This window comes from Aplidium turbinatum, chromosome 6, assembly GCF_918807975.1.
Source record: "Aplidium turbinatum chromosome 6, kaAplTurb1.1, whole genome shotgun sequence".
In the NCBI taxonomy this organism is placed as follows: Eukaryota; Metazoa; Chordata; class Ascidiacea; order Aplousobranchia; family Polyclinidae; genus Aplidium; species Aplidium turbinatum.
Window position 1 is genome coordinate 24386147 of NC_137477.1, and position 27166 is coordinate 24413312.

At 37.1% G+C, this 27166-nt stretch overlaps 1 protein-coding gene across 1 annotated transcript; it reads right to left on the reverse strand.

Moving 5' to 3' along the window:
- Nucleotides 1-894: 894 nt before the first annotated feature.
- On the reverse strand, nucleotides 895-25963 carry LOC145772769 (transducin-like enhancer protein 4). The gene is made up of 18 exons (XM_082584645.1): nucleotides 25829-25963; nucleotides 24136-24224; nucleotides 23744-23807; nucleotides 22764-22808; nucleotides 17383-17445; nucleotides 16304-16378; nucleotides 15652-16000; nucleotides 15090-15127; nucleotides 8228-8344; nucleotides 7795-7904; nucleotides 6653-6821; nucleotides 6015-6171; nucleotides 5277-5499; nucleotides 4689-5079; nucleotides 4448-4575; nucleotides 4056-4250; nucleotides 3703-3883; nucleotides 895-3061 (listed from the first exon to the last, which is right to left on the reverse strand). Exons 1-18 carry the CDS (start codon nucleotides 25847-25849, stop codon nucleotides 2957-2959), a joined length of 2520 nt encoding a protein of 839 aa, XP_082440771.1. The 5' UTR covers nucleotides 25850-25963; the 3' UTR covers nucleotides 895-2956.
- Nucleotides 25964-27166: the final 1203 nt, after the last annotated feature.

Genomic DNA, 27166 nt, shown 5'->3' on the forward strand with positions numbered 1-27166 from the left:
CAAAATGAATGATATAATGAGAACGCAACGCTTAAACGACGTCGGTAAAGGTGAACTCATACCTAGTTACGTCTTCATAAGAAACTGATTGACTTCCAAGTTTTATCAATTAGCTTGCGGAGTCAAATGATCTTACTGCAGTGAAAGTTCTATATTATAAAATAAATTGTAGCCGCAAGACTAAGACTGGCTAACGTTGACCACAATACAGAGGTAGTTTATCTTTGTTCCTGGTTACATTATCTTCGCAAACATATGTCTTGATATTATGCCATGATGCTACACTCAATACGTTCGTTTTCAAACATTAAACAATTCAATTTGTGCAATCAACGTTTGATTGGGATGTTACTAAACAGTTTGCAAAGAAAGGGATGCGTCATTCAAACTTTTTAAAGGAAATATCATAAACGGTAGGCTACATACTGTAACTGACAATATAAGCATTGTCATTTGTCTCTTTAAACTTTTCCCCTTTGGCATTTGCATCTAAGCGTGAAATAAACTTAACCCCTGATTGATTGCAGACTAGTTTCAACATTTGCCTTCTTCAGCACATGTCATTGAAACCGTTACAAACAAAACCGAGTTAAGATGGATAGCCTATCTATTCAATGCGTTGCCGAAAATCCAATGCATCAGCTAAGATTGAATTTGTTGCTATGGAAAAACTAACAGATTGTGAGTGTGACTGCATCAGAAGGTGTGGCATCCTGCACTGGAACTACTGGCGGTTAATCCTTACCTTCCACAGCCTCATTCTACATGGAATTGAACGATGACCGACGCTTAGCACTCTACCCCTAAGAAGGGCAAAGCAGCCTTCTTTGGTTTAATAAAGTCTGCATTAATCTGAACCATGATCCAAACCAAACAAACACAATCGTTCGACAATCCACATACCTTCAATTTATTTTTAAAAGTAATCTATCAATTAAAATTGATACAGAAGTATAAAAAAGTAATATTGTAAAAATGTGATGAATGTATACAGAGAAACTTATCGCAAACAGTGATAAAACCAGTAATTAATTGGCTCAACATCCCGTTCAATAGTTCGTGCACTATTGCTACGAAGGTAAAAGCTTTCTTGTTCAGCTACAACCAAATCACTTCTAAATGCGACAAATAAGTAACAGTTTTGTAAAGGCAATATTGATATGAAAGAAAACTTTGTTCGTTTTTTTAAGTTGGCAACTTATATAAATAAGTTTCAAAAGAATTAATCAGTCGTGGGGGTTAAGCTTAAAATGAAGGAAACAAGACCATTAAAGTAGTACCAGTAGTCTAACGTAGTACTAAAGTACTAACGTAGTAGTACAGTAGTAGAAAAGTAGGCGCAGTCGACATAAATTTTAAGACTTCAAAATGAAAACTGCTTCTTCAAACGTTGTAAAAGATGTCAGCATCGGGAATGGTTGGTCTTGGGGTTTGTTTGTAATAATTGTGCCAAGCCATAAACGATTAGACGTTTTCAATCTGATTTTAACAGTTTAGCAACCCAGCAGCTGACTAAAATGTATTTTTGTTACTCGGTTCACCGTCAGGCAGTACCGGATTTACCAATAGAATATAGAAAGGCTGAAGCCTAGGGCCTCAAGATTTAGGAACCTTAAAATTCAGAAATGTTTAAACATGGCTTAGTTAATTAATTTCTTCGACTGACATTTTTTTGCAGTAGCCTAATATTTCACAAAATGTTTACAATCAAATTACAAAATTTAGTTATCTTCAAATAGTTAATTTCAATACTTGCGTGCAGGGCGGCATCAGGGGGGTAATTGCACCCCTAAATCTTTTTATATATGCACCAACTAAAAGATTTTTAAGCTAGGCCGTTGGCTAATAGATATTGATATAGGCCTACTGTTAGTTATATGTTTATTGCGTCTAAAATGACAAAATTATCGTTCCTGTAGGGGGGCAATTGACTAGTAGACCGTATTGTCGTTTCGTTGTCTCCCTGTCAGTATGGGGACTTGTGCCACTTTTACAGTGTATACAAAACTTGCATATTTCGAACATGTAATGTTTCTGACAAACAATTTATTGATTGAGTGTCAGGTCTCGCAACAATGCCAATAAACAAAACAGTTGTTTTGGTTTTATGTAACTTAAACAAACTTTCTACTCTCTGTTGCAGCATCGTTTGATAAAGTTTTGCTATTAATTTGGGCTGAAAGTGCTCTCAGAATGCGCAATTTTAAAACATTTTCTTCAAAATTTTCTAGGGGGGATCCCCAGACTCCCCCACGCTGCGGAGTTCACTGACGTGCAATAATACTCTACCTATTTACCCTCCCCCCCCTCCACCGAAATTATGTGGTGACAACGTTTCTGCTTGCCTGCATATTTCTCCATCACTGAATAAATCACTATGGAATCAGTGCTTGTTTAAAATACTCGTCTCTATGGCTGTTAGGGTGGAGGTTAAGGGCCAAAAATGGACAATAGCCATTGCCTTTCTTTCTCTAAATCCGGCCCTGTTATCTGGCAAGGTTAAGCTTGTGAACAAGGCAACTTATGTCAACTGTCTGGGTGGGGATGAGCCAACAAGTGACTAGAAAAAAAAACGTCACGTGATGCAGTAGCACCTAAACAGCGAAACATGCAGTTTTACACAAAATTTATATCTGACAACGTAAGAAAGACGTAATCATAGAAATTATTTGTCGGTAGCGCTTTTAGTACGATTGTTATGTGCAAGCCATGTTACATGGGTCGCCCCTTGTAAAAGGCGACATAAATTTTGCAACAAATACAACTAGATTGTGAAGCAATACAGTACAAACGCACTAAAATAGACATAAAAATGGGCCTTTTAAAGCGGCTATCTTTCAGAATTCTGTCATCTATTGATTTTCTTTGTTTGGTACAACCTTTTAATAGTTTTAGAATCTTTAAATACCCAGATAACATTGAAGCAGCAAGCTTTTGGCGACGAAACAAAACACTTTCATTTGACTTCGTACAGTGTCGCTTTTTTGTCGCCTGATCCAGTCACAATGTACCGATCGTCCATTGATACGTCACAGCTCAATACCGAAGCCGCTTCCTTGTGCTAAAATATGAAAAGGATAATGAGAAAGCAATAGGTTTCTTCAGCAATAACTGCCGTGTTCATCTGATGAATGAGAAAGTAAAAGCAAAGTCACGTGAGTTGTTTTATTGCTTTCTTGACGTTTTGTGCAACATAACAATGCGATCCTCAGCGCAAACATGCTGCAATGGGGCGGCGAGTGAAAGCACCAAACAAATGGAAATTCAAAACATATTTAACTTTGAGGATGCGCATTTCCCAAGTGCGTAAAGTGTCAAACGATTAGTAACTTATGTTAATGGTTATACCGATCAAAAATTTGATCGGAAGGTACAGTTTTCGTTCTTCAACGTAAGTTGAATGTAGCTTGTTATCGTATTGTATCTCGTTTGTGTGCAAGAGCGGCAAAAGCGGGGTCCCTATGCTTAAAGGGTTTGCGGCTCGATGACCAACGTTAGCAGGCAGTTACAGCTCTCAGCAAAACTGAGATTGTGTTCTTTGTCTCGCAGTTGACTTTGTAAATTAAATTTACAGCAGTTGACATGTGCTTGGATACGACAAAGTCTGCATATCGTAATCCTGGTGAAGAGAACTGCAACTGCTTGGTATCAGCATTAGTAAACATTGCATTTGATATCGTTTTTTTTTTTTTCAAGAATTACCTGAAACAAGCTTGCACCATACGGGGTACGCCAGGAGTTGAGCATGTTGTCTTTGCCAGTGCTGACAAACCACTTCCCAGAATGAGCGAATTTCAATGAGAGCACACAGCTTCCGTGGAGGTGAAGTTGATATTTTTCAGATCTAGTGTCGTGGAGCACTTCGACGGTGCTGTTTTCCATGCTGTGTAAGAATTATATAAGGTAAAAACATACAGTCTTTTAGCGTTAGAAGTGATGTCAATTTTCAATCAGGTCTCCAAACTTCGAATTGATCTCAGATGTGAAAAAAATGTAATTGATGAACACAATTTTCAAAAGATCATATTTCGAGAAAATGAAGACTTGACACCTACCCCACTGCAAGCCAATCTCCGGTTGGGCAGTAGCCAAGTGAAAATATTTGTGAACTGAAGTCGTATTGGTCCAGTTGCTTTCCAGTCGCGAGGTTCCACGAGCGCACAGTGTTGTCCAAGCCTCCCGTCCACAGTTTGGTGCCGTCTGGTGATATATCGATACAGCTTGCTCCGTCAGTGTGGCCTTGGAATTTCCTGAAATATTCACAATCAAATAACTGCAAGAAAAATAGTTATAAATAATTTCATTATAAAATAGGTTTGGACATACAAGTACATTAAGTTTTGTACGTACAGCAGGCTGCCTGCAGTCCACACCCAACAAAATAAGCTATCTTCTTCAAAACAGATAAAAGTGAGAAGTGTTAAAAATATTGAGAAGTGTAAGTTACCTTACAATACTGTTGTTGTGCAAGTCCCACACTGCTATATTGCCATCGCTGCAACAACTAAAGCACAACTTCGAATCTGAACTTATGGCTAGCGCATAGCAGGCTTGAGCTTCGCAAGGCAGCTCGGCCTGAAAGGAAACATAAATTATTGAAATTCTTCAAAAATCTACGACTTGTCAAAAAAATTGTGTTTACAAGAATGCAACGTATAATAAATGTTTTTAAATATTAGAACACTTACTTTCAGCTTTGGAGAGCCTGTAAGATCAAAGAGACAAAGCGTGTTGGCTTCTCCTCCTACAAGGAGCGTTCGGCGGTCCGACAATAATTTACAGGATCGGATGTAGCTTTCTCGTTGAAGACAATCGAGCTGTGAAACCGGTTTATGCCGAATTACTGGGTTACTTCCGGTCATTCCATTTGTCATGTTCATGTCCCAGATTTTAACGCAGCCTTTTCCTCCTGTGTACACGTGACGCGTCGGGTTACTCACGGTCACAGCGCAAACGACTTCTCCGTGTGAGAGACTGAGAATGGGCCGAACACTCCTTGGTACACCATGCAGAGCTTCAGGAGGAAATTGTACGGGCTGGGGTGGCTGACCTTCAGCACTAAGATGATAGGAGTATGTTCTAAAATTAAAATGCGCAGAAAAGTTACAACCAATTCTCAAGAAAATTAATTGTCTCAGACCTAATAAGAGTTTGATGTAAATTGACAGTTTAATTTTTTTTTTTCTGAGTGTAAACCTAGTTACTAAAAAGTCACGGTTGGAAATTAGTGGCGGACGAAACACAAGTTCATAAAGCGATGACTTTCTTTTCTTAACTCTTTTCGATTTTCCATCGATGAGGAAGGCAATATTCCGACAGCGCTTCTCATTTGTGAGTGGATGTCGTATCCTATGGGAGGAGCTTGACCACGAGATGCAAGAACTGCGGCCTGGTATGCAGCAGCGTGTTGGTCAGAGCGAAGAAGAGATAATGCAGGATCAGAAGGAGTGGGGAAACCGAAAGGAAGATTGTAAGATGCGGGAGGACGGATCAAAGGAGCTGAAACAAATTGTAATCTTAGATTGATAAAAGGTATTCCATCAGAACAGCTGTATTGGGTTGCAAATTTACGCCGACAGTTGAATGTTAATGTGGATGCACAACATCACTATTGAAGCTAAAACACACAGCCAAGATATCTGACAACAAAGTATAAGGGTTGTAGGCTATGCACCAACAGTGAATCATTCAACGATTAAGAAACTCTATCGATCAAGCGGCTTAATTTTCAGATTAGTTCTTTCTTATTCAGTAACCGTATTCCTCCGATTAAAATTACCGATTATTGACCCTATTCGCGCAAATGGATCCATAATTGACTTATCAGACGATTAGCTTAATTGACCGCTTAAAAGTCGCTGTTAAGTTAGTGCTTCTAACAACAAATTTCAAAATGTCAGAAAATACAAACATTAACTCTTGCAACAACGAAAAGTCATCAAAGACATGCTAAAGTTATATTAAATAATGCTAAGGTCCAATTTCACAACTTTGTAAAGATTAAGCCTGCTTACGCATTTCTCCTGAAGGTCTGATGTTTCCTTGGGCTGCGTGGAATGTTGGTGGCCTAGGACTCAACGAACGGTGCTGACCATGTATGCTGTTGTTGTTAGGACCTCCAGAAATAGGGCTGCCAGATGATTTCGAGTGTGGACTTTCAGATTTATCAGCCTGGTAAAAAGAAATTAAAAAAATTATTAAAAGTTTTAAGAAAACAACTTTAAACACATTTCTGAACATCTGACTGTTGCCCACTTTGGGAATATCAGAAAATTAGTTTCAAAAACCACTTAAAAAGGTTTTATAGAAATAATTAGAATTTTAAACTCATTTATTGTTCCAAATTACATTTTTAAACCTAACCAAACATTACAAAAAGAAGTTTGTTTCTTTATCTTTTCAACGGGTTGCACCGTCATCTCCCGGTTGCACCAAAACAAAAAGAGTTATCGCTTTAAACATTTTTAACACTAAAAAACATCTTGTTAAAAAACATCTCCCGGTTGCACTCAGATAAAACGAGTTATCGCTTCCGTCGTCACAACGTTGTAAGTTTTTGAAGCGACGTAAAAAATACAACTTGTTTGGCTACACAGCAAAAGTGACCAACTGAAAGTGATAAACTTAAATGCAAGTACATTCTACTCCATACCACAGCATTGCCATCTTTAGGTCCGCTTGTTGTAGAAGGCGCATTTCTTTTCAGTGAATTGTGTGAACCGACGTGTGTTGGGTCGTTGCTTGTTGGGGTGCTTCTTCTGCTGTCTCCATTTTTGTTCTTTGCTTGCGTGCTTGAAGAAACAATGTTTTCTCTTGGAGATCTAAGTAGTTCGTTAGATTAAAATAAAAAGTTTTGGACAGTATAATTCTAAGTTATTTTTCTAAAAACTTGAGAAATTATGTAGCCTCAAGATGTAGCCTAACAAGTTAATAACAAAAAAAAAAAAAATTGTTATAATCTAATCAAGGCAATAGATATCTTAGGACTGAAATGCCTCTAGCTGGCAATAAGCTTTGAAATTTTTTTTTTTTTGGAAACTTTAGGAATTTATTTTCGCGCACTTGAAAGGTTTTGAACCAACCGACACAAGCTCTCTCACCAAAGCAATCCTAAAATTCCATTTGTTGTTAAAGTGTGGTTGTTTGTAAATTATTGCATCTACTAATTGCTTCTGCATGGGGAGCGGTTCTTGAAGTCCATTGTATAACTAATTACACACTCTAAGAGTTGAAGCACCACATCTTAATCTCGATATTGTTTTTAATTTGTAGAGCCAAATGTTTATCGTTAGATAAACATCACTAAAAAGTTATTTAAAGCCACCATCAGAATAAAAACAGCTTTTTAGGATATGAGTTACATTTCAGCATTGCAGCTGTATAGCAACAACCAACAAGGGAGTCACAAAAACTCGGAGTCAAACTAAGATTTTAAATCATTTTTTGGTCGAAACAAAGCTCTACGCTGCTCTGTGAACACGAAAACTTTCACGAAAGCTTTATTCTACGCAAAATAAAATCAACAAAAAGCAATTTTGCGCCGATTTGAAATTAAAGTCAAAACTTTAACAATAGTTTCATGCTAAACTCACTTAAAGCAAAATTAAGACTTTCCGAGGTTGTTGTATGTTCGTTTTGAATGCGCAACGATGCGAAATTAATTTTGTCTTCATTTTAAAACAAAACAAAATTCTACAACAAACAGCCAAAAAAAATTGAGTGGGAACAATAGATCTCGGGATTTTGTGATGTTATTGTACTTCGAGCTGCTCTAATGAAAACCCACAAAACTACCTCTGATTGTCAGAATTCATTGTTCTCGTCATGGGTGACTTGTTGTGTAACTCGTCAGCAGACAAATCATCGTCGACAATGACGTCATTGTCACTTTGATCGCTACCTTCCTACAAAAGTTAACGTCAATTGAATGTAAATCAGTGAAATCATGTTGATGCAGGACGGTAGACGCAAACTGGCACGCACGAATGTGCAGTGCAGCCATCTTCAAGTAGCCAGTGCAGCCATCTTTAATGCAGCCATCTTCAAGTAGCCAGTGCAGCCATCTTCAATGCAGCCAGTGCAGCCATCTTCAAGAACAATAGCTCCAAAAATCTACATTTGGTATGGAACCAGAAACAATCAAATTAGAGCAGAAGGGAATCTATCCACAAGACCAGATTGAAGTGTTTACAAACAGAAAAACAGCAGAAAATGATACAGCACTCACTGCTGGTAAGCCTTTGTCGGCATCGCCTTTGAGACGTTTGCTGGCAGGTGGCTGACTTCCTTGGTCAGAAAAATGATGTTTTTCTGATGATGTTACCACAGGTGATGACGTGGAATTCTGTTTATGAAATGAAATTTTATGAAAAATACAACATGAGTTAAGCATAAGCCTTGCAAGCCAACCAATGCTTGTCAGAATAACAGTTTCTGTACATTCTAACTGTCATACCCACAGCCGTACAGAAAATAATTTGAGCCCGGTACCGATGAGATCATCGGGCCTCGAATTGAGACGCTTCTAAGAAAAAGACACTACATTCAAACAATACGCGGTGTTTTGTCAAACACCGGGCTCTAAAATTTTCTCTGGCCTGGTTTTAAAAGCAGCCTCTAGATCCCTAGACCCCTGTCAACACTACTGGTCACACCAGATATCAAGCTACAATGCTTGATGTCAGAATGGCCCGTTTCGGTGAGTCCGATTCGGTGAGTCTGATTGGGTGAGTCCGATCCCTTAACGGGGGATTTTTTCAATTTTTTTTTTAAATTATCGGGTACCGTAGCCTAATTATCATTGCCGTTTTAGGGTTAGGGGTTTGGGGTTAGGGGTTAGAGGTTAGGAACTCACCGAATCGGACTCACCGAATCGGACTCACCGAATAGTAGCAGACCCGCTTAATGTTGCTATACATTGTGGAAAAATGTTTCAATTGAACCTTAGCAGGTCAAAGAAGTCACAGCACCTGTTTCTAAGAAGTTTATAGGTCAAAATAAAGTCAAAATTGACAATAAAGTCAAAATTTTCAATAAAGTCAAAATTTGTCAAATTATGGCTTTTGACAAACTTTTTGTGTTTTTTGAGCGTAATTTTTGTAAAATCCTCATGGAAGCATTGTAAATCAGGAACTGCGAGACAATTAAACCATATTAAACCCATAAAAGCAGAAAATAGGCCATGTCACAATGCCCACGGATCAGCAATAATTTTTATCGCAAATTGTCCATTGTGTATTCATTGTTACGTATTTGAATAACTTTTATAAAACACTCCCTCTTTACAAACGTGGTCTTTTCGAAGATCAACAGTTTGGATTTTAGAAATAGCCTACTGACATTCTGTAATACTAAAATGCCTAAGCAAGCTAAATCGTTTTCAGCAGAAGTTAGACAAATTTGTGGAGATTTTCCTATCGCCAAAAACAAGACGCACTTTTTATAACCCATAAAACACCTTGACTTTTCAACAAAATATTACGTTTGGGTCTGAAATCAACAAAATATTATGTTTGAGTAACTGGTATCAATTCAAGGAAAAACTGTGCCCTCTTCAAATAAGCAACTTCGTTAGGTCAAAATAAAGTCAAAATTTGATAAAAATAAAGTCAAAAAAATTTTTTTTTAGGTCAAAATAAAAATGGCCCTAGTCATGTGGCTCTCATTTGTCACGATGTTGCAGCTACAAGGGCGGTAACCACAAAGTTCACACAAACTTCAAGTCAAGTGGTTCGTGATTTTCCAAATCAGTTTGGAGTGTTCCTAAATGGCAATCCACCAAGAGCTTTCGAAACGTAAACTTTGTTTAAAACTTGTACGTTTTTTTACTTTCATCCAGATGTTAAATCAATGTTAAAACACGTAAATTCATCTGCATCACATAGTTTGGTTCTGTAAATTACAGCTGCACAATTTAGAAACAATCTCTATAATAACAGCTCGATACAAAACCACTCAAAGTCTACCCAAAATCCACGCTTAAATATTCCTGACAAAGCTTGAAAGCACTGTAAAGATCACAAGTGTACAGATAAGTGAATAATGTACGTGACGTTGGCGACACAACAAGCTTGAGTGTGGCGTTGAAGCGTTCCTGAAATGAAGGTGCATGTTTGCAAACGTGGACTTTCCAGGACATAATGAAACTTTTTTTCGCATTATTGCGTAATTCATGTTTCGGTCTTTCAGCGATTGTCGATGTAAATCAGAGTTGTATGTGGAATAGAATGTAATATCGAACGGGATTTTCCATATTCAGCACATAGTTCGTTTCTATATTCTATAGATAAAAAGCTTGAGTTTCACAAATCATATATTTTATTGAATAACACAACCTTTTCCTTAGTTTCAGCCTTTGATTAAATTACACTCGCAAACTGTTTTAATGGTAGTCGTCGTCGTATGAACTTTTAGCGTCCACGGTCTATCTATGTTGGTGATGCCTTGTCGGACCACACCGAGAGGTAACTGGAGAGGGTCCAGTCTTTGGTTTCATCATCCAAAACACGCAGACTGTCTGGTCCATTTGGTGAACGTACGGTGGTACAGTCATTAACACTGGTACAAACATGAACGCTAGTACTGTATTGAAATATTATAAAATTCAAGTACTTCTTGTGTATTATCAGGCAAAAGACTTGATTCCATTGACCAATCATGTTCAAAACTATCAGACGTTATTTTGAATTTGGATACCACTTTAACAATTCCTGTTATGACTACGTGCAATATAATGCTATGACTGTCAGGTGAATCTACGATTGCTGTCTAATAGACTGCCACCCACTATACACGAGATCTTTCTGTGTTTGATGATGAGAACAAAGTTTGGCAGGTTTGCAGTAACTCTTCAGTGTTGTCTGGCAAAACATTGATATCCTGAGGGGATAAAAGGATAAATCCTCATCTCCAGGAACTCAAACTAAGAACAATGCTGAAAGTAACTGATATGAAAAGTATGGAAGATTTCTTCCCTACCAGATATAAAATCTTTTATTTTGTGATTAAAAAATTACATAGTTCATATTGAAATTGTTCTTCTAGTGTTTAACATGCTTTAGCTTTTAGTTTGATTGGTGGATAAAACGGTTTAGCATGGTTATACTTCGACCAAGACTACTAAACAGAACTGTTTTGGTACAAGGCGAGATTTGATTTGCTTTCAATGCAGCCTACAATACATTCAAATAGAAATCATCTCAAACAAAATTTTGTTGGTGAGATGCAAATTGTTGCCAAACAAATAAAGTTATATCTCAACCTACGTTCAGCAATCGCAAGTCATAATCCCTTGCTATCACTCTTGGGACAAATTTGCATGTTAAACTACTCAGTTGGCATAGAAGCATAACAGTAGATGAGAGAGTTATTTCATAATGCCATTCGAAGTTATATATTGAGCCACTCATCCCGAGAGAGAAAAATAATACAATTATCACGATTATTCTTCCTTACAACTGAAATTAAATAATGATATACCAATTAGGCTAAATAACAATTGGTCTCCCACAAGATGATCCCTTTGCTCAGAAAACTGATTCAATTTACTCACTGCACTCCAACTAATTGGATTAACTTTTTCAAAAGCGTGATCAGCAACATTGAACAGCATGCACACTTGTGACTCTTTGTCATGTCATGCCCTTGAAACCGAATTCATGGAGTCATGCTAAGTTAGAAAAGCTCAGTGGAAAGATTTCAAACTTTTTTGTTATAAATTTTTATTTTATTTGTTTTAGAATTTTTTTTTTATTTCAAAACGTTAACCGTTAAAATAAAAGTTACAGTAACATTTTTCTGGTATCAGAGAAATCATAAAGAACACTTCTTCTTCTTCCATAGTCTGCTGATCACAGCAGCTTCTGCCAAAAAATAACGGGTTACGTTGTATCGTATGATGTTTTTGTGTTTTACGAGCTTATCGAAGTTGTTCAAGTAGTTTTATAGAATTTCTAAAGCTAAAGGAAGTTTGGAACACTCAGCAAGAAGAATGTTTAATCCACTATGTGCTCAAATATATTTTTCGTGTTAGCAAACATCGATGCAGGTCATGGAACTAACACGGCCTACTAGAACACGGCCAAATATGTTGCTATTTGGGAAAATTTCTAAGAGTCTTAGTTGTTACAATCATAACCACGACAAACCTGTCATTTTCCCACTTAAAGAAGTATGTAAAATAAGCAATATTTGCATCTAGACATATTTTTACTTGTTTTGCCGGAGATTAGATATGTATGTTAAGCACAATTCATGCAATAATAATGTAAAATATGTAAGACTTTCCAGCTGCATCCTGGCGGTAGTCTCATCATACAGTCGTTAGGTTTTTTGTATAACAGGATCTTTCGCCAAAAGCCATATTTTACTTGCACAATTAAACTTGGCGAAAAACAAAACGAACTAACATTTCAATTGGCACGTCAAATGAACAGCTTACAACATAGATTCCACAAAAAATTCTTGATATTTTGGAACATGCAATTGCACCTAAAGCGATACACCAAAGGATACTACCTCCAGGGTGCAGTTGGAAAGTCTTACATATTATATTATTATTGTGTGAACTGTGCTCAACGTACATGCCTAATCTCCGGTTAAACAAGCCAAAAATATGTCTAGGTGCAAATATTGCTTATTTTACTTACTTTTGGAAATGGGAAATGACAGGTTTGTCATAGCTATGATTGTAACAATTCAGACTCTTAGAAATTTCCTCAAATAGCAACATATTTGGCCGTGTTCTAGTAGGTCATGGAACTAACTAACAAATAAACTCATCTGTCAGTTGGCAAAGCTCGAAGAGAAGAGTCTGCAGTTTTGATGTTAAATATTTGCACAGTTGACGTTGACATGAGTGGTTAGATTTCAAAACCGCAGCAATTGATGTCCTTGTTTATTTAATATGCAAAAATGAGTAATTGCCATGGGCCACGTAGCGCATTTGCAATGATGTTGAAAATCACATAGCCTAATATTCTGTAAAATTCGCTCAACTCAACTAATGGCTATCCCTTGTTTTCGAGGATGATGGTCCTCGTAATAAGTCTTGCGAAAACGCCTGTGCGTGGGTTGATTAACATGGACTTGATGGCGCACACTCAACAAGCACACATAAACTTGACAAGGCCATCAGCTTTGTCCAATGGCAAGGCAAGCCAAGACGATTGGAGCTGGTGACATGCTGCAGCCTTCATCCGTCACAGTCGTTGAGCTTGATTGACTTCATCCGCCTGTTCCGCCGTTAGGGACTTGGGTACTTTGGACTAAGTTTTGTCTGGCCTCTACCTTTCGACCATCCTGGCATGGGCGACCCTTCTGGGAGCATTTAGCTCCCGCCAGTACAGCTCTAAAGATCACTGAGGCACGGAAACTCTCACATCCCGCTAAGGTAGTCATCCGATCAGGGAGAAACTCAACTCAACTATTCATAAGGTAAAGACTTCGTTTTCTCTTTAACTTTCGTTGAGTCACAGTTAAAAGAATGTCAAATGCGTGCAGTGGACGTATGGGGAGCAAGATGTTTCTCACATGAACCTTTTTAAAATCATCAAACAGTTAACTTCACATTACAGTATACTTGAAATATAATTGGAACACAAAAATAACTCTGCGACAGCATATGCGAAAGTGTGCATTCTTTTTAAGTAACCGCTATCACATCGCATATTGCAATAAAAGAAAATGAAAGTTGACTCTACATTACAATATACAATATGACGCAGTTTTGTGTACAGTTGCGACTTCAACAAATGATTTAATATTATTAGCTACAGACTGTTTGTGGCAAGCAAATCCAATAAAGTTGAAAAAAATTTTGTGTCATTTTGTCAGCGCGTTGTTTATCAGCGTGTTTTTATCAAGGACACAGAGTGGTGATTCATGCAAATAGCATGCAATTTGACCTAAAACGAAAAGAAATCAATAATGCAACAGTCGAATAGCCGCAAGGAAACGATATCGATTGGAAAGGCAAATACGTTCAGTGATACTAGAATTAGAAGGATTTGCAGACTGTAAATAACGACCAATGTTTTGAAGAGTAAAACCATCTTGGTAAAACAGGTTTGAATCCAAACTCATGGCAAACTGTTTTCCCAGACAGCAAAATCCGTCATTTTACATCGCTTTAATGTCTGCAGATGTTGAAACCCAGACAACAAATCTGCCGTTTTTAAAGGTCACGAAGCTTCGCACATAAGCTATAGGCTAATAAGTATGAGGATTTTCAATCAATTGAAGAAGTAACGCTTCGCAATAGTTTAAAAAAAAATTGCAAGACACGTTGCACCTTCTTCTAATGAAAAAAACGTCATAGTAAAAGTTATGTAGGATGTAGCTTACAATAAATCAGGAAAATTCACAAATAGTTTGCAGTGCATTTCGTTTGAATTTAGACTGTCCATGAACTGCACTATCCGGTGGTGACAACACAGTTTACTGGTGCAAAAACACTTTTAGGAACTGGCTTAGAAACAACGAGCTTCACGTGTAAAGGTACCATGCGAAACTACTATGGTGCAAAGTGTTTTCATATAACCACAACTACAATTCCATCAAAAATTACCAACGCGTTTTTTGGAACCCCTTGTGTGCTACAAATACGGGGTTGGGCTTCAAAACCAACCCGCAACCCATCTCTTTAACACAAACATCGATAGCACAGCATCATTCCTACCATGACCGCGCTGCGTCGGCTACGCAGTCAAGTGCTGAGAGTATCCAGACAACGCTCGAAAAGACGTCAGTCCCACATTTATCAAAAGAACGCCACGGTATGTTAAAAAAAGGTTTGGAGACTTGCTTCTAGCTGGGCAAACACAAAAACTGACCTGTTAGTCTCAGCGTTCACAAATCACAACTCTACAACTGTCATCATCGACATAGAAACGCAATATGATGGCATGGACTTTCTTTTAAAAAACTTTTTTATTTCCAACAAGGATCCACACAACCCAGTCAGAAAATCAGTAGTTCTTTACATAGTACTACATTGTATTGTTTTATAATGACTGATTTGCTGTCTGGGACAGTGCATAGATTTTCTGTATCTGTGTTCACTCTCACAAGCAGTACAACTTTTGACTTACTTGTCTGCTGGCTGCTCGATCCGTTTCACATCCAGCCGCTAGGTGGCGACAAATACATTCAATCCACAGCAATCAACAGGAACGAAATAAAAGTAGTGGAAAAGTAAGAAAGAGAACAATTGTTATAAATGTAAAATTCTAGAGATAAGAAGAAAAATCTTATGTAAACGATACATTGCAAATAACTACTTATGTATGTTTTATAAATAATTTATTATCGTTCGTCTGACAAAGCAAAAATGACGTTTCAACGACAAAAATACCTCATGAGTGACCCAACGCACATTTTGATCTACAAACTTCCATGAACCTTTCATCAAGGCAAGCTACAATAGGCTACAGATTAAAGTGTGTATCATTTTTTCTCCAACAGTTACAATGGTAAATACAACTTCGTGAAAAATTAATTGTCCTCAAAAAGATATTTGACAAGAAACAAAATACAGAGGTATCGTATGCAGCTTCAACAGTTAAATATAATTTTGCTTCTGAAGATATAAAGTTACTCGGTTAAAACATCAATGAGAGCAATAAGTTGCCAAAAGCTGTTCAGCGAGGCTACCTGGCGTTGAATCATCCATTGATTTTCGTGTGTCATTCTTTAGGTTAAGATTCTGCATCAACGTTGACGGCGTGACTCCAGGACCACGGATTCCAAGCACGTGCTGTGGGAGAGTGCACTGAGGTAGGAGACCGGAAGCAGATTGAGAAAGAGCGAAGAGATTTGCATTGGCCGCAGCGACCACAGCAGCCGAAGAAGATGAAGGTAATCCAGAGGGTGGAAAACTTCCTCCAGATTGGGGGGAAACAAGAGGAGGAAGTGCTGCAGCCAGCATAGCAGCATTTCCAGGAGGACGTCCGGATGGATGAGAGGATCCGGGATGAGCCATCAAGTTTTGAACTTGGAGTTGCTGCAGATAAGATGTAAATTTTATATAAAGGCAACCGTTGCCGTAGAGTTGCCAAAGTTAAGCTCGAGTTTGTTAATTATTCGTATCTACCAGTGATGCGATAAGAGTCATAGACAAAGCCAGAGAGTTAACGATGTCATGACCTTTCAAAACAAGTTTTAAGTACGCAATACTTGCAAATAAGATAATGACTTTTCTCATGGGATAAATTTCAATTTGGTATTTCTAACCCGCTGTTCGTTAGATGTCCTTACAATAATTACAAAGTTGTTACTATAGGATATGCGATGACTTGATACAAACCCCAACAATCTGATTGAGTTCTGGCACGGTGATTTGTTTGGCTCGTTCTATGGCGGACAAGACTTGTTGTTGTTGCTGAAAGAAACAATAGGTCTTCAAAAATCTTATAAACATCCGCGTTTGTAAGATTAATTTGTAGAAGAGCTGCTGTTTGAAAGGTGCAACATGCCAATTTCAATGTCATTAAGTTTTGTGCCAATGACCGTAGCCTAATTGAAGCAACAGTTCAAGGGTGCCATGTGAGTTGCTACCTTACAAGCAAGAAAAAAAGTTTTCTTCCCGATGCTGAACGCACAGCCTTAATGATTGACATTATTCCATTTGGATTGTTGCCATCACGTTGTAGATGCCATATTTTTTAGTTAGGTTTCATTTTCTTCGAACGTGGATTGGTAAATTCAGCATTTTTAAAACATGCTGGCTACAATGCGGTTTCGTGCTGTCTATAAGACTTGACAGACAAACTGGTCTCTGCCAGTTTTTACCAGACAGCAGAGGACATCTGTAGGCGTTGAATCGATGTAAAAATGCCAAATTTTGCTGTCTGGATTAATACTAATAAAGCAACACGTCAACTGCGAGTGAAAATTTGAAGCTGTCAACTTCTATATCTGGGCCTGCGCCAGGATAGTTCAAAGCCTCTGCCACCAACATGAAAAGCGATTATCTCTTCTCTGAAGAGAATTCAAAGTATATGAAACTGAGCTCTGAAGACATCGCCTTAGTTTGACCTTATTAAATATCTTCTCAATCAACCAATCAATTCAATTGCAATTAATTTTCTGATTACAACATTAAAAGGTATGATTTTAACTAAAAAATATCACTGATCAACGTCCAACTTCCAATATCTCATTCACATTCCAAAAGAGTTACAAGTCTTCACGAAAACGATTGTGTTGCAATCGTGTAAAGTAGCATCTCTTATTTGTTTTTGAGGTAGGAGTTTTGCAATTTATCAAACAAGGGCAATATATTGTGACTAAAGGTAAAACACTGCAGCGAAACGGTGCCTTGATCGTTTCATTTGGAAGAAAAGCACAAAACAGAAGATCGGAAATTTTAAGATTCCAACTCACTTCTTGTGGAAGATGTGGAAGAACTTGGACACAAATCGCTCCCAACCGTTTTGCTATCTCCAGCTGAAATAAAAACGTTACATTGCGTTAAACATACGTCAAAATAGTAAACCAAATGCGACGTATAATGATCTGCTGTTTTTTCTGTTTTTTTTAGGGCTCAGCATTTTACTGATTCTAACTGAAACAAACTGAGATGTCATTCTGAACGATGAAGGAAAACACATTTTTTTGTTTCGGTTAAAGTCACTGGTTCGCGTTCCCTTGAGTCGCAGGCATGTCTGAAACTTTGAAGGAAATTCACAAATGAGCTATTATTGCAGACAGTATTCTGCATGTGCGAAACATACCAATGCAATTGGCAACACTGTGTTTGCATAACAGATGGCGTCTATGCCAGCAAGTATTGAGGCTTGGAAGAAATAGGTGAACGATGCTGTAATGTAACCTAATGTTGGCAAATACTTTTCTAATCCCAAACTTTAAGGTCTCTTTATTGCTGTTTTGTGTTCGCCAGTCATTCCACGTGTTTTCTTCATATCACACTCCCACACAGAACATCGGTGTAATGTCAGTGCGAATACCAATGTTTACACAAAGGCTGTTGTAAAAACAATTGAATCAAACTGTTCATTAAGCATCGAACTTAAAAACCTAATTATTTTATTGCAAAGCTCAACTATACACAATGTTGTTTGTGATCATCATTTACTACAACGTGTTGTCAACGCAGTAGCGTAGCCAGGAATTTTGAAAAGGGGGGTTTTGACCACCCAACGGCGGGGGCTCTGGGGGGCCTCCCCCACAAAATTTTGAAAAATTACTTTGAATTTGGTGCATTCTGAGAGCATTTTCAACAAAAATGTGGGTACGAATATTCCTGTAAAAGGGTGCTGTCCGGTAGCATAGCAAAAGAATAAGATCATGTTTTCTTCGGCATTTTTCGGAAAAAAAGCTAAGTCTCTGTGTTTTCTTGTTGCTAATTCCTGGCTGAGATGTTTGAATGTTTGGTATTGGCAAACCTCGCTCTTTTAATGCAATTTTGTTTAAAATTAGGCAATTTTTTTTTAGATTGAAAGCATCATTCTCAATATCGTGACGTCACACGCGTGCTAAAGGGGAGGTTGTAACCCCCAACCCCCCCCCCCCCCCCTTGGCTACGCCACTGTGTCAACCAACAAGACTGACTTCTTGTAAAATAATTAATCTTTAGTTGTTTGCAGTAATATAGTCCTACCTTTAGCCATGTGTTAAGTTAGACATGAGTTACGTTAGACGTGCAATCATTTCTTTATCTAGTTCCAAAATATGGTGCCCAGCTTCTGGACTAGTAAGTGGCATAAGGCCATTTGTGTCCAAGATTAAAATACGACACCACGATCTTGGTACAACCGTACAAGACAAATCTGCCGCCGATACCGCGACAGACCAAAAGTCACGAAAACACGTTTAGGCGTTGCCAGGGTAAATATTGACACTAACCATATCATTATGTTGTTAGTTGTTACATTAACAAAACGCGGTTTAATTGGATTATCCTGGCTCTAGGTGGTCTTAATAAGGAATTGTGGCCAAAACACACGAATCCAACCGTTGAAGATAGAATGTGTTGCAACAGCAAGTCTGACAAGTGTATGGTTGTATTTCGTATTAGACATATTTCTACAAAAGTAGACTACGTCAGCAATGCGAAAGAAGCAGCAAACAAGCAACAGTCCGTCTTGTTGGTTTACGTATTTTTTGTAGTTATGATACATGCTAAACTATACCTACATGTGAAACAGCCAATTTTGCACATTCCATTCATATTTTTATCTAATTGAACTTAAAAATGAAATCAGCCTTTGGAGGCAAAACGGAATGCATCACTTGTCAAAATCTACACGTTTAGTACCATTTGATTATGACTAAATGTAAGAGTTACATCCACCACAAAATAAGTTTAACAAATAAACTGTATGTTTTCCATATTAGGCTACTACGCCATCACATTATATCAGCAAAAAATGTGTAAGGATATTTGTTCATGTTTTTGTATGAAAGATTTACCAAAAGCTAAAAGTTTTACTATACATTTCACAGGTTATGTAGAAACAAATTGGCAAGGGGCGTGTAGCACTTTCTGGATAGCTGCCGGTAGATGGTAACTGTAGTTTTTCTCTTTGTGGTATTTGGTATAAATTAGTTTGTTTTTGTCAATAACATGCCCAAAGGTAGTCGGCTACTAACTAACAAAAGAGAGAGACAAACGGTTAGCACGCTATGGAACGCGAAAAGGTTGTTATACCTTGAAGGGGTTGCACTGTAAGTCCTGCACAAAAGGTAGCCTAGGTATCAAGACAATAAGGTAGAGTACATGTTTGTATCTCGTCATACCACAAGACCTGAGCAATGCAACAGAATCATCAGCATATTCGGAAGGCCGTTTTAGCATGTTCACCCCTTGGCGCAAACTTCAAGTTACGTCACTGCTCACATGACTTAATTGCCTTCAAGCGTGAATACCACAAATGTAAAGACTTCTGCGAAAACCGTGCACGAACGAGAAAGTATCAGATGGCGAAGTGTTGTTGAATAGAATGAATACCCTAAGAAAGCTCTATTGTCGTGTTTAAGCTACAGCGATTGAGTTTGTAAAATAAACTTTGGATGTTAATACTCCGTTCGTCCTTAGCTGGCAAGATAAATTTTCTAAAGTAGAAACCCACTTTTCAATCTTTTATCAAACGACCAGAAACTAAACTGTTTCTGCGTGTGAGATACAAACCGGGTAAGTCAAAACAAATAAATGGCAAGCACGAAAGGGAAAATTTAAGCTTCGACGGCTTTTAGCTTGCTTTTAGTAGCATGGTGTGTTTGTACATTCAACAAATCGCTTTTTCCTTCAAAAGTTCCCCAATCTTTCTGCAAACAACGGAACGTGTTTAGGGCTGTTCAAATATCCTATGACGCCATTTTCATCCTTGCCTTCAATTCATCATTATAGCGTTATATCTTTGCTTTACAAATAATATGTCTTCGTGGTATTATAACGCCGATACAAGTTTGCAATGTGTAACCAGATACAAAAACGCGTCATGTTTCTTACAAACCAGTCTTGGTCAACAAAATATTTGCAGCGATCATAACAGGCTACGCAACAATTCATCTCACCATGTCTACAGTAGATTAACTAGGTCTGATCGCAGTTTTACTACACAAGTCAGTTTTTTTGTTGTAAATTTTACAGACCCCTTGGTGCAAAAAGATTTAGAACCACTAGTTTTCACATTATAAACATGGCATCGGGAAAAGCAACAAAAAAGTAAGACGATCAGAAACGAAACAGAGTGATTTTGATGAAAGTGATGAAATAATGCTTTTGTAGTAATGAATTTCAAAGACAATAAAAAGTGTCTCTATTTCACAAAAGTCGGTGATGAAGTTTGAATCAATTTTTTTTTCAAAAACTTTTGTGGAACAACACTGGTGGGCTGGAGCTCGACGTCCACGGCTGAAGGTAATGTTTTACCAATGAGTAACATGTTGAAAAGAAATAGTTAAGCCGCAAGCCCGCAAACATTATATTTCCCAAACAAAGTTATCTTAGACTTTACGCTTCATTAACTTAAACAAAGTTAAGTTATTCAAATGACTAGTCTGGATCGCCAATAAATATCACGTCAAGTAAAACTGTCTTTCCAACATTGCACATTAATCAGTCAAGGTTTAGTTTGAAGTTATCGCAAACAAAACAAATTTTACGCGTTAAAAATTTATTGATCATCGTCAAGCATTGCGCAGTGGCATCAAGTTGTAAAACCAATAATGATATTCTCATTTCTCATGATATGAAAGAAGGGGCCAGCACAATAGCATTTTCTTACAATTTAATTTATAAACGATTGTGAACACATTCGTTCAAAAATAAATCTTTTCAATTTTTATGCAGAGAAGCATGAAATGATGACTTTGACAGGAAAGTTGAAATACAGCAATTAGCATCACGCAAAAATGCTACAGATGATTGACAGCTGTCTATTATTGTCAGGTCGATAAAATCAAGTCCCTCAATCAAGGGCATTTCTGCTGGACTGTTCACAAAAAAAAAAATTAATGATGTTTCAAGTTTCGCAACATTTTTAGTTGAAACCTCAATCTTCAAGCAAGATTACGTACGCGCAATGTCTGTAACTTTAACCTCTACAGAAATGTTGAATCTAATCTTTAATTAGATAAATTTGGTCAAACATGTGGAAGTAAACAAAAAACATCATTGAGCCACAAAAAGGGACAAAAACAAGGTACAAGTTTTTTAACTTTTTGGGGGAAGACCCAGACCTCCTGTGATCCTGTCAGACAACATTTGACTCTTCAAAGTTCAGATTGCTTATTTTATTTTTAAACTTTGTTTTTGTTTTAAACTGTGGTGCCCTATAATGTTTCTTTCTAGACCCACTGCTGCTGGTAAGTCCAAAAGATGTAAATATGCAAACCTAGTCTAATTAGACAAACTTTGCAGTCAACTATGTCCCATTATTACCGACGTGCCTACAAATGGTATACAACTCAACTTGGTGATAAGTCAAGAGTTGAATAAGTGTCCTCATTGAGGACTCTTGAGTTTACGAAAATGAATGTGCTCAGACATAACTGGCATAGAGAGGTTTTCAAATGGGCCTACTGTAGTTTTTGTAAAGACCACATACAGTTATTTCAGCTATTTTTGTTTACTAGAAACAAGTACAGTAGGTAGAGAAATGTGATCATGGCAAACCTACTGTCAAGACACAAATGTTTTGTGACTCATCTCAACAAAAGTATCGCGATATTTTGTTTCAAATTAAACAGAACTTATTATTTATGAAAAAGTCTTCATTTTTCCTTTCGATAAGAGATAACTAACAAACCTTCCAACGCTTATTTTACAAAAACAAGACTCCGTTAATGGCATTGTGTGCAAGAATAATTAATTTAACACCGACGTTCGAAAAACTTACGGATTGAGTACAGCTGCCGAGCACGACTACGAGTAAAATAATAAAACTAGATCATGCATGTGTTATTGTTATGATGATGTGCGCTTTAATGATTTCAGTGTCTTATTTTATCTTTTTGCACATACATTCCATTGCTTTGTAGTCTATCAATGTATTTATCAATAATGAAGTTAATGATTAGGTTGTGTGTCAATTGAAAACAAAGACACATCCGAAATTCAAGCAAAAAATATACAAGGGGAACAATAATTTCATTTCTGCAAAAGTCTCGCAAGTAAATCAGTCCTTTTTTACATTGAATAAACGACCACAGACATTGAATCAATGCAAAAAGGATTGATTTGCTGGCTGGGCAATTTACAGTATTTAAACTACAAAACGATCAATCATTTTTTTTCTAACCTGTTTGTGCATTTCCAGGTTCAACCCGTAGGACATCTCATAATACTGCAAAAAATGTGACTGAAGTTAGATATATGTGTAGAAAAAAATCAAAGGCGAATCCAACACACAAAGCGTCAGCGATTATGAAAAACTTATCCTGGAATATAGCTATTGAAGAGAGATTTTCCGATAAAAGGGCGACAAAGATCAAATGGAAGCTGTCATTATTAACGCAGAAATTATTGAATAGCCGCACGCAAGCACATTCAGCATTTCCTCTCTCTTTTACCAACAGAAGTTCTTCAGCGTGAAGTAACAGCAGTCAAAGCCCTAAGTAGCCTCTATTATGTATTATTTTGACTTCCACAAACTGTGGTGGCCTACTAGCTTTGATCGGATGTCAGGACTATTCAAAATGCTTGGACTTTCCACCTATTGTTCTTGTTTAAATAAGGCACTAAGGTTTTTGAAGCATCTCGTGCAAAAATTCTTTTAAATTTAGTTTAGAGCTAAGATGAATGAAGTAGGCTACATAAGACAAAATGCACTGTATTGCCTTCCAATGAGATGTTAGAATTAAATCATTAGTCTAAATGAAACGTGATATTCAGTTACAAAACCACACGATGACAGTGTCAGCCACAATTAGCCAACTCCTCAATCTGAGAAACTACAGCACAAAACTCAACCAAAGATTTTGATACAAGGATTTATGATCTACTGTACAGTAGCTGCATTTGTTATGTCCATTGTCCAGTAACGCTGAGAGACGTATGACATTTTCCTGGCTGGGTAGTTAGTGGTAAACTTGTGCATTGTGACAGTTACTGCATACAGCACCTTCGTTGCTATAATAACAGCAAATTGTCAGTTACATACAGCTTCTATTTATCAATATATACTTAAAATAAAAGCTAAGGTATACAATATTCGAAACTAAATTATAAGCAAACACATTGTAACTACAGTATACCATGGCTGAGTATACTAAAACATACCATGACATATTGTCTTTGTATTTCTGTCTTCTCATTGGCAAGTTTTTCCAATTCTAGCTTTAAGCTGTATATGCAGTAAAGTCCAGACTCAAGTTGTGTATGTACAGATACAATACCGTAACAAAAATGGTAACATAAAACAACATATTACAAAATAGGCAAAGGTCTACATTCACAAAAAGTAAAATGGAAAGGGAATGACATCACACATAAACTTGTGAAGTAGAAGTGATTTGTATTCCATCGTTAAGAATCCCTTTCGATTCGAGCAATGAATTTGTAGATAGATGCATGCCTATCTTATAAATTTGCAAAACTCACGACAATCTTTATATCAAAATTGATCAAGTGAATGATAACAGTTGCTGAATGGCACAAATTTGGTAAATTACTTGAGGTTGTGAGTCTGAAGGCATCCAAAGTCATCCTTTATTCTATCGCACAAGTCCGGAATGCTCTTCATAGTATGGGAAGGGGGACCCTGGAACAAACAACAATGACGTTGTTCTGCTCTCTTGTACAACAATCATTAAAATTTAATTGCAGTACATTAAAATTTAACTGTTTTTTATTCTTGAAACTCAATACAGTTACATTTACATGACGTACGGGTGTTGATAACTTCTCAAAGTTTTTAGTCAGTTGAAACAACATAAGTTCAAACACTGGATAAAAACAAAGCAAACACACGTGGCTTTTCTACTCCTTGTGGCAAATGAAATTTTTTGGTTGAAATTTCTCTAAAACTTTAAGTGCATTTCCACTTTTGAGTTTTCTTTACCAACAATTACTGCTAATTTACGGTTATCTCTGATTTTAGTTGTTCTTCTGTTTTAGTTATTCTGTTCAACACGTTGTAGCCTATACTCATTTTGAAACAACGCAACACAGTTGATTGAACACCAATACACAATGCACACAAACATAAACAACAGAGAAGAAAAGGGAACAACGAGTAGGCCTATACTAAAGCCTATCTGGATGACGAACATGCTTTTCTAAATGTGTTTTTGTGGGTTGAAACGAAATGAAATTCTTCAAAAATAAATCGAAACGAAACACGATTGTTTCAAACAGCCTAACTGAAGAATAATCTCAATTTGCAAAATGCACCGTAGCCTCCAAAAAACATCTCTCTTAATTAAATTCTTTGACTGTGTAAACAAACCGTATTTTCACCCAAGCGTGAAACGTTGTATCCTGTTTGATCAAGCAGTTGTATTGTCAAGCACACATTGAATTTGACGTGGCTCCTTGATAAGAAGATTCTTGCCAATGGTTAGGAAAATACTCAGAATGTTTGCTACACATTCAGATTACAATCGCAAATATTGTCTATCGAAGAGAATCACAGTGTCAACAATGGGTGGTTGTCTGAATACACAGCATCAGCGCCATGAAACATCCACAGTATATTTATCAACGCCCTAGAAGTGCATATTTCCTTGTGGTGTTTGCTTAGTTCGTTTAAGATGTAAATGACTTGCTTCACTGTGATCTTTATTTTGTCGGGTTAACAGAAATTCACGCTACCCCCACTCCAGTATCAATACGCTTTGAAAAAATCTTAATGTCTAAAGTTCATTAATAAGGAGGTAGTATGTTAATGGTATGAAGCGTATGAAAATAAACAACCTTCTTCATCGCATGTTGGATAACCGTGCCTGAAGATACAAGTAGATTTGGATGGTTTGCAATCAATATCTAGAAGCTTAGAAGGAAAGAAAAATACTATGTCGTTAACCTAAGGTCAAAACGCATACAAGTTAGCTTCAATCACATACGAAAAGAGTAAAAACTGTATCCATCTAGGAAGGAATGAATGTTTTTCCTTCATTGGCCACTCTCAAGAAGTGAATTAACAGCATGTCACTTGTACCCGAATCAGTGAAAAACTTTGGGAGCGCCAAAACTAGCAAGTTGAATTGATGCAAATGTAGCTATTTGATTGCTCAACAATAAGAAGTCGAGTTTACCTAATCGTACAAGAACAGGAAACTCGACTACAGATGGTTTAGCAATGGAGAAAAACCGAGTTGCCCAGTAGGCTTGCTTTCTAAAGCAAATATCACGACAATGGCTTACCGGCAGTCTGTTGGTAAACATGTTCCCAGCTTATGAAGTAGAGTTCTTGTAATTCAGGAAGTAATTTTCAAAATATATTCGAGCATAATCTTGTGTAAAGCCACTTAAATGCTACTTTAACCCAATTCAAACTTAAACGTTGGCAAACGCAATGCTTAATTGATTGTTTATTTACTTCAATAAGAGAATATGTAACCCATCGCAAGTATGGTCATATCAAACATTTGAGCCCAATTATATAGGCAATTACATATGCAGTACACTGTATGTTAGTTTGAAACATTTATGCTCTAACGATGCTTATAAATTGACGTTTCATTCCAAACAAAAATAGAAGTACGGTAGGGCTACTGATAACTCTGCGAGTGTTAAGCTAGTTAGGCATAATAAATGCAGCATAAATATTGGCTTGGCTGTACTTTTTGACTTGCATGTGCAAATGAATTGATCTTGAGATCAGGATGAAGCAAAAAGTAAACTTTATCACCGCAGAATTTTGCAAAAGTCCAAAACAAAACATCTTATTGCTAAGTTGTTCTTCTGTTGGGTATTATTTGAGCGGTTTGATATCGCTGCCATTTTAGCTGTCCACATTCGATTTCTAAAAACTTTAATGGCTGAAAAATTTACCTATATTTTAAGAATAGATTTGTGGAAAATATTCTAATGTCTTTCGTCAGTAGAAGTCTTCAAGTAGGCTACTTCCTGCAGCCTATATCTCTAGACTCTAAAGTAACCGTTTGCCTTTTGTCCTGCCACCGAAATAAAACGGTGTCCAACTTTCTTGTGCCAACACTAACCACTGATACTAAACATCACAAAGAATGTGTCTTTTATCTTGTAACTCATCAGACACTTAGAGTTAACAAGTGCCTGGCCAGCTACGAATTGAACAATGAGTTTTAAGCCCACATTTAGAAAGACGTTAAAAGGTTTCTTTTACTAAACCACATCTTTTATTACGTGAAACGTATCAACATTGGCAAGTCTGCGAAGTAGTTTACGTGCTGTAGAATACGATCCTGGTATCACCACCACGAGTCACTTTACATGAGCTTTGAGAAATGCTTTAAAAGACACTGGTTCTCATTAGAAATGCTAATTAACCAAGTTGTTTTTGACTACGTTTTTGTTTCTTTTTTTCTGAAAGATTTCATCATTTTTTTTTTTGACAACGTTACGCAAAATCATTTCAGTAAAAGGATTCACTATTTCAATTTCTCTACAGTGTACGCACCAAGTATCTGAACGTTTTATTTTGGGAAAACGATAATTTATCTTCTTCAAAGTTACACTATTCTATCAATTTCTGAATCAGGTGTAAGCAGTTTAAGAAAT

Coding starts and splice junctions, on each gene's coding strand:
- LOC145772769 (XM_082584645.1), bottom strand. CDS start 25,849: ATGTTTACCAACAGACTGCCG. Junction 16,001..16,303: donor AACTCAATCAGATTGTTGGG/GTTTGTATCAAG, acceptor TCTTATCTGCAG/CAACTCCAAGTTCAAAACTT. Junction 3,884..4,055: donor GGAGATTGGCTTGCAGTGGG/GTAGGTGTCAAG, acceptor ATTCTTACACAG/CATGGAAAACAGCACCGTCG.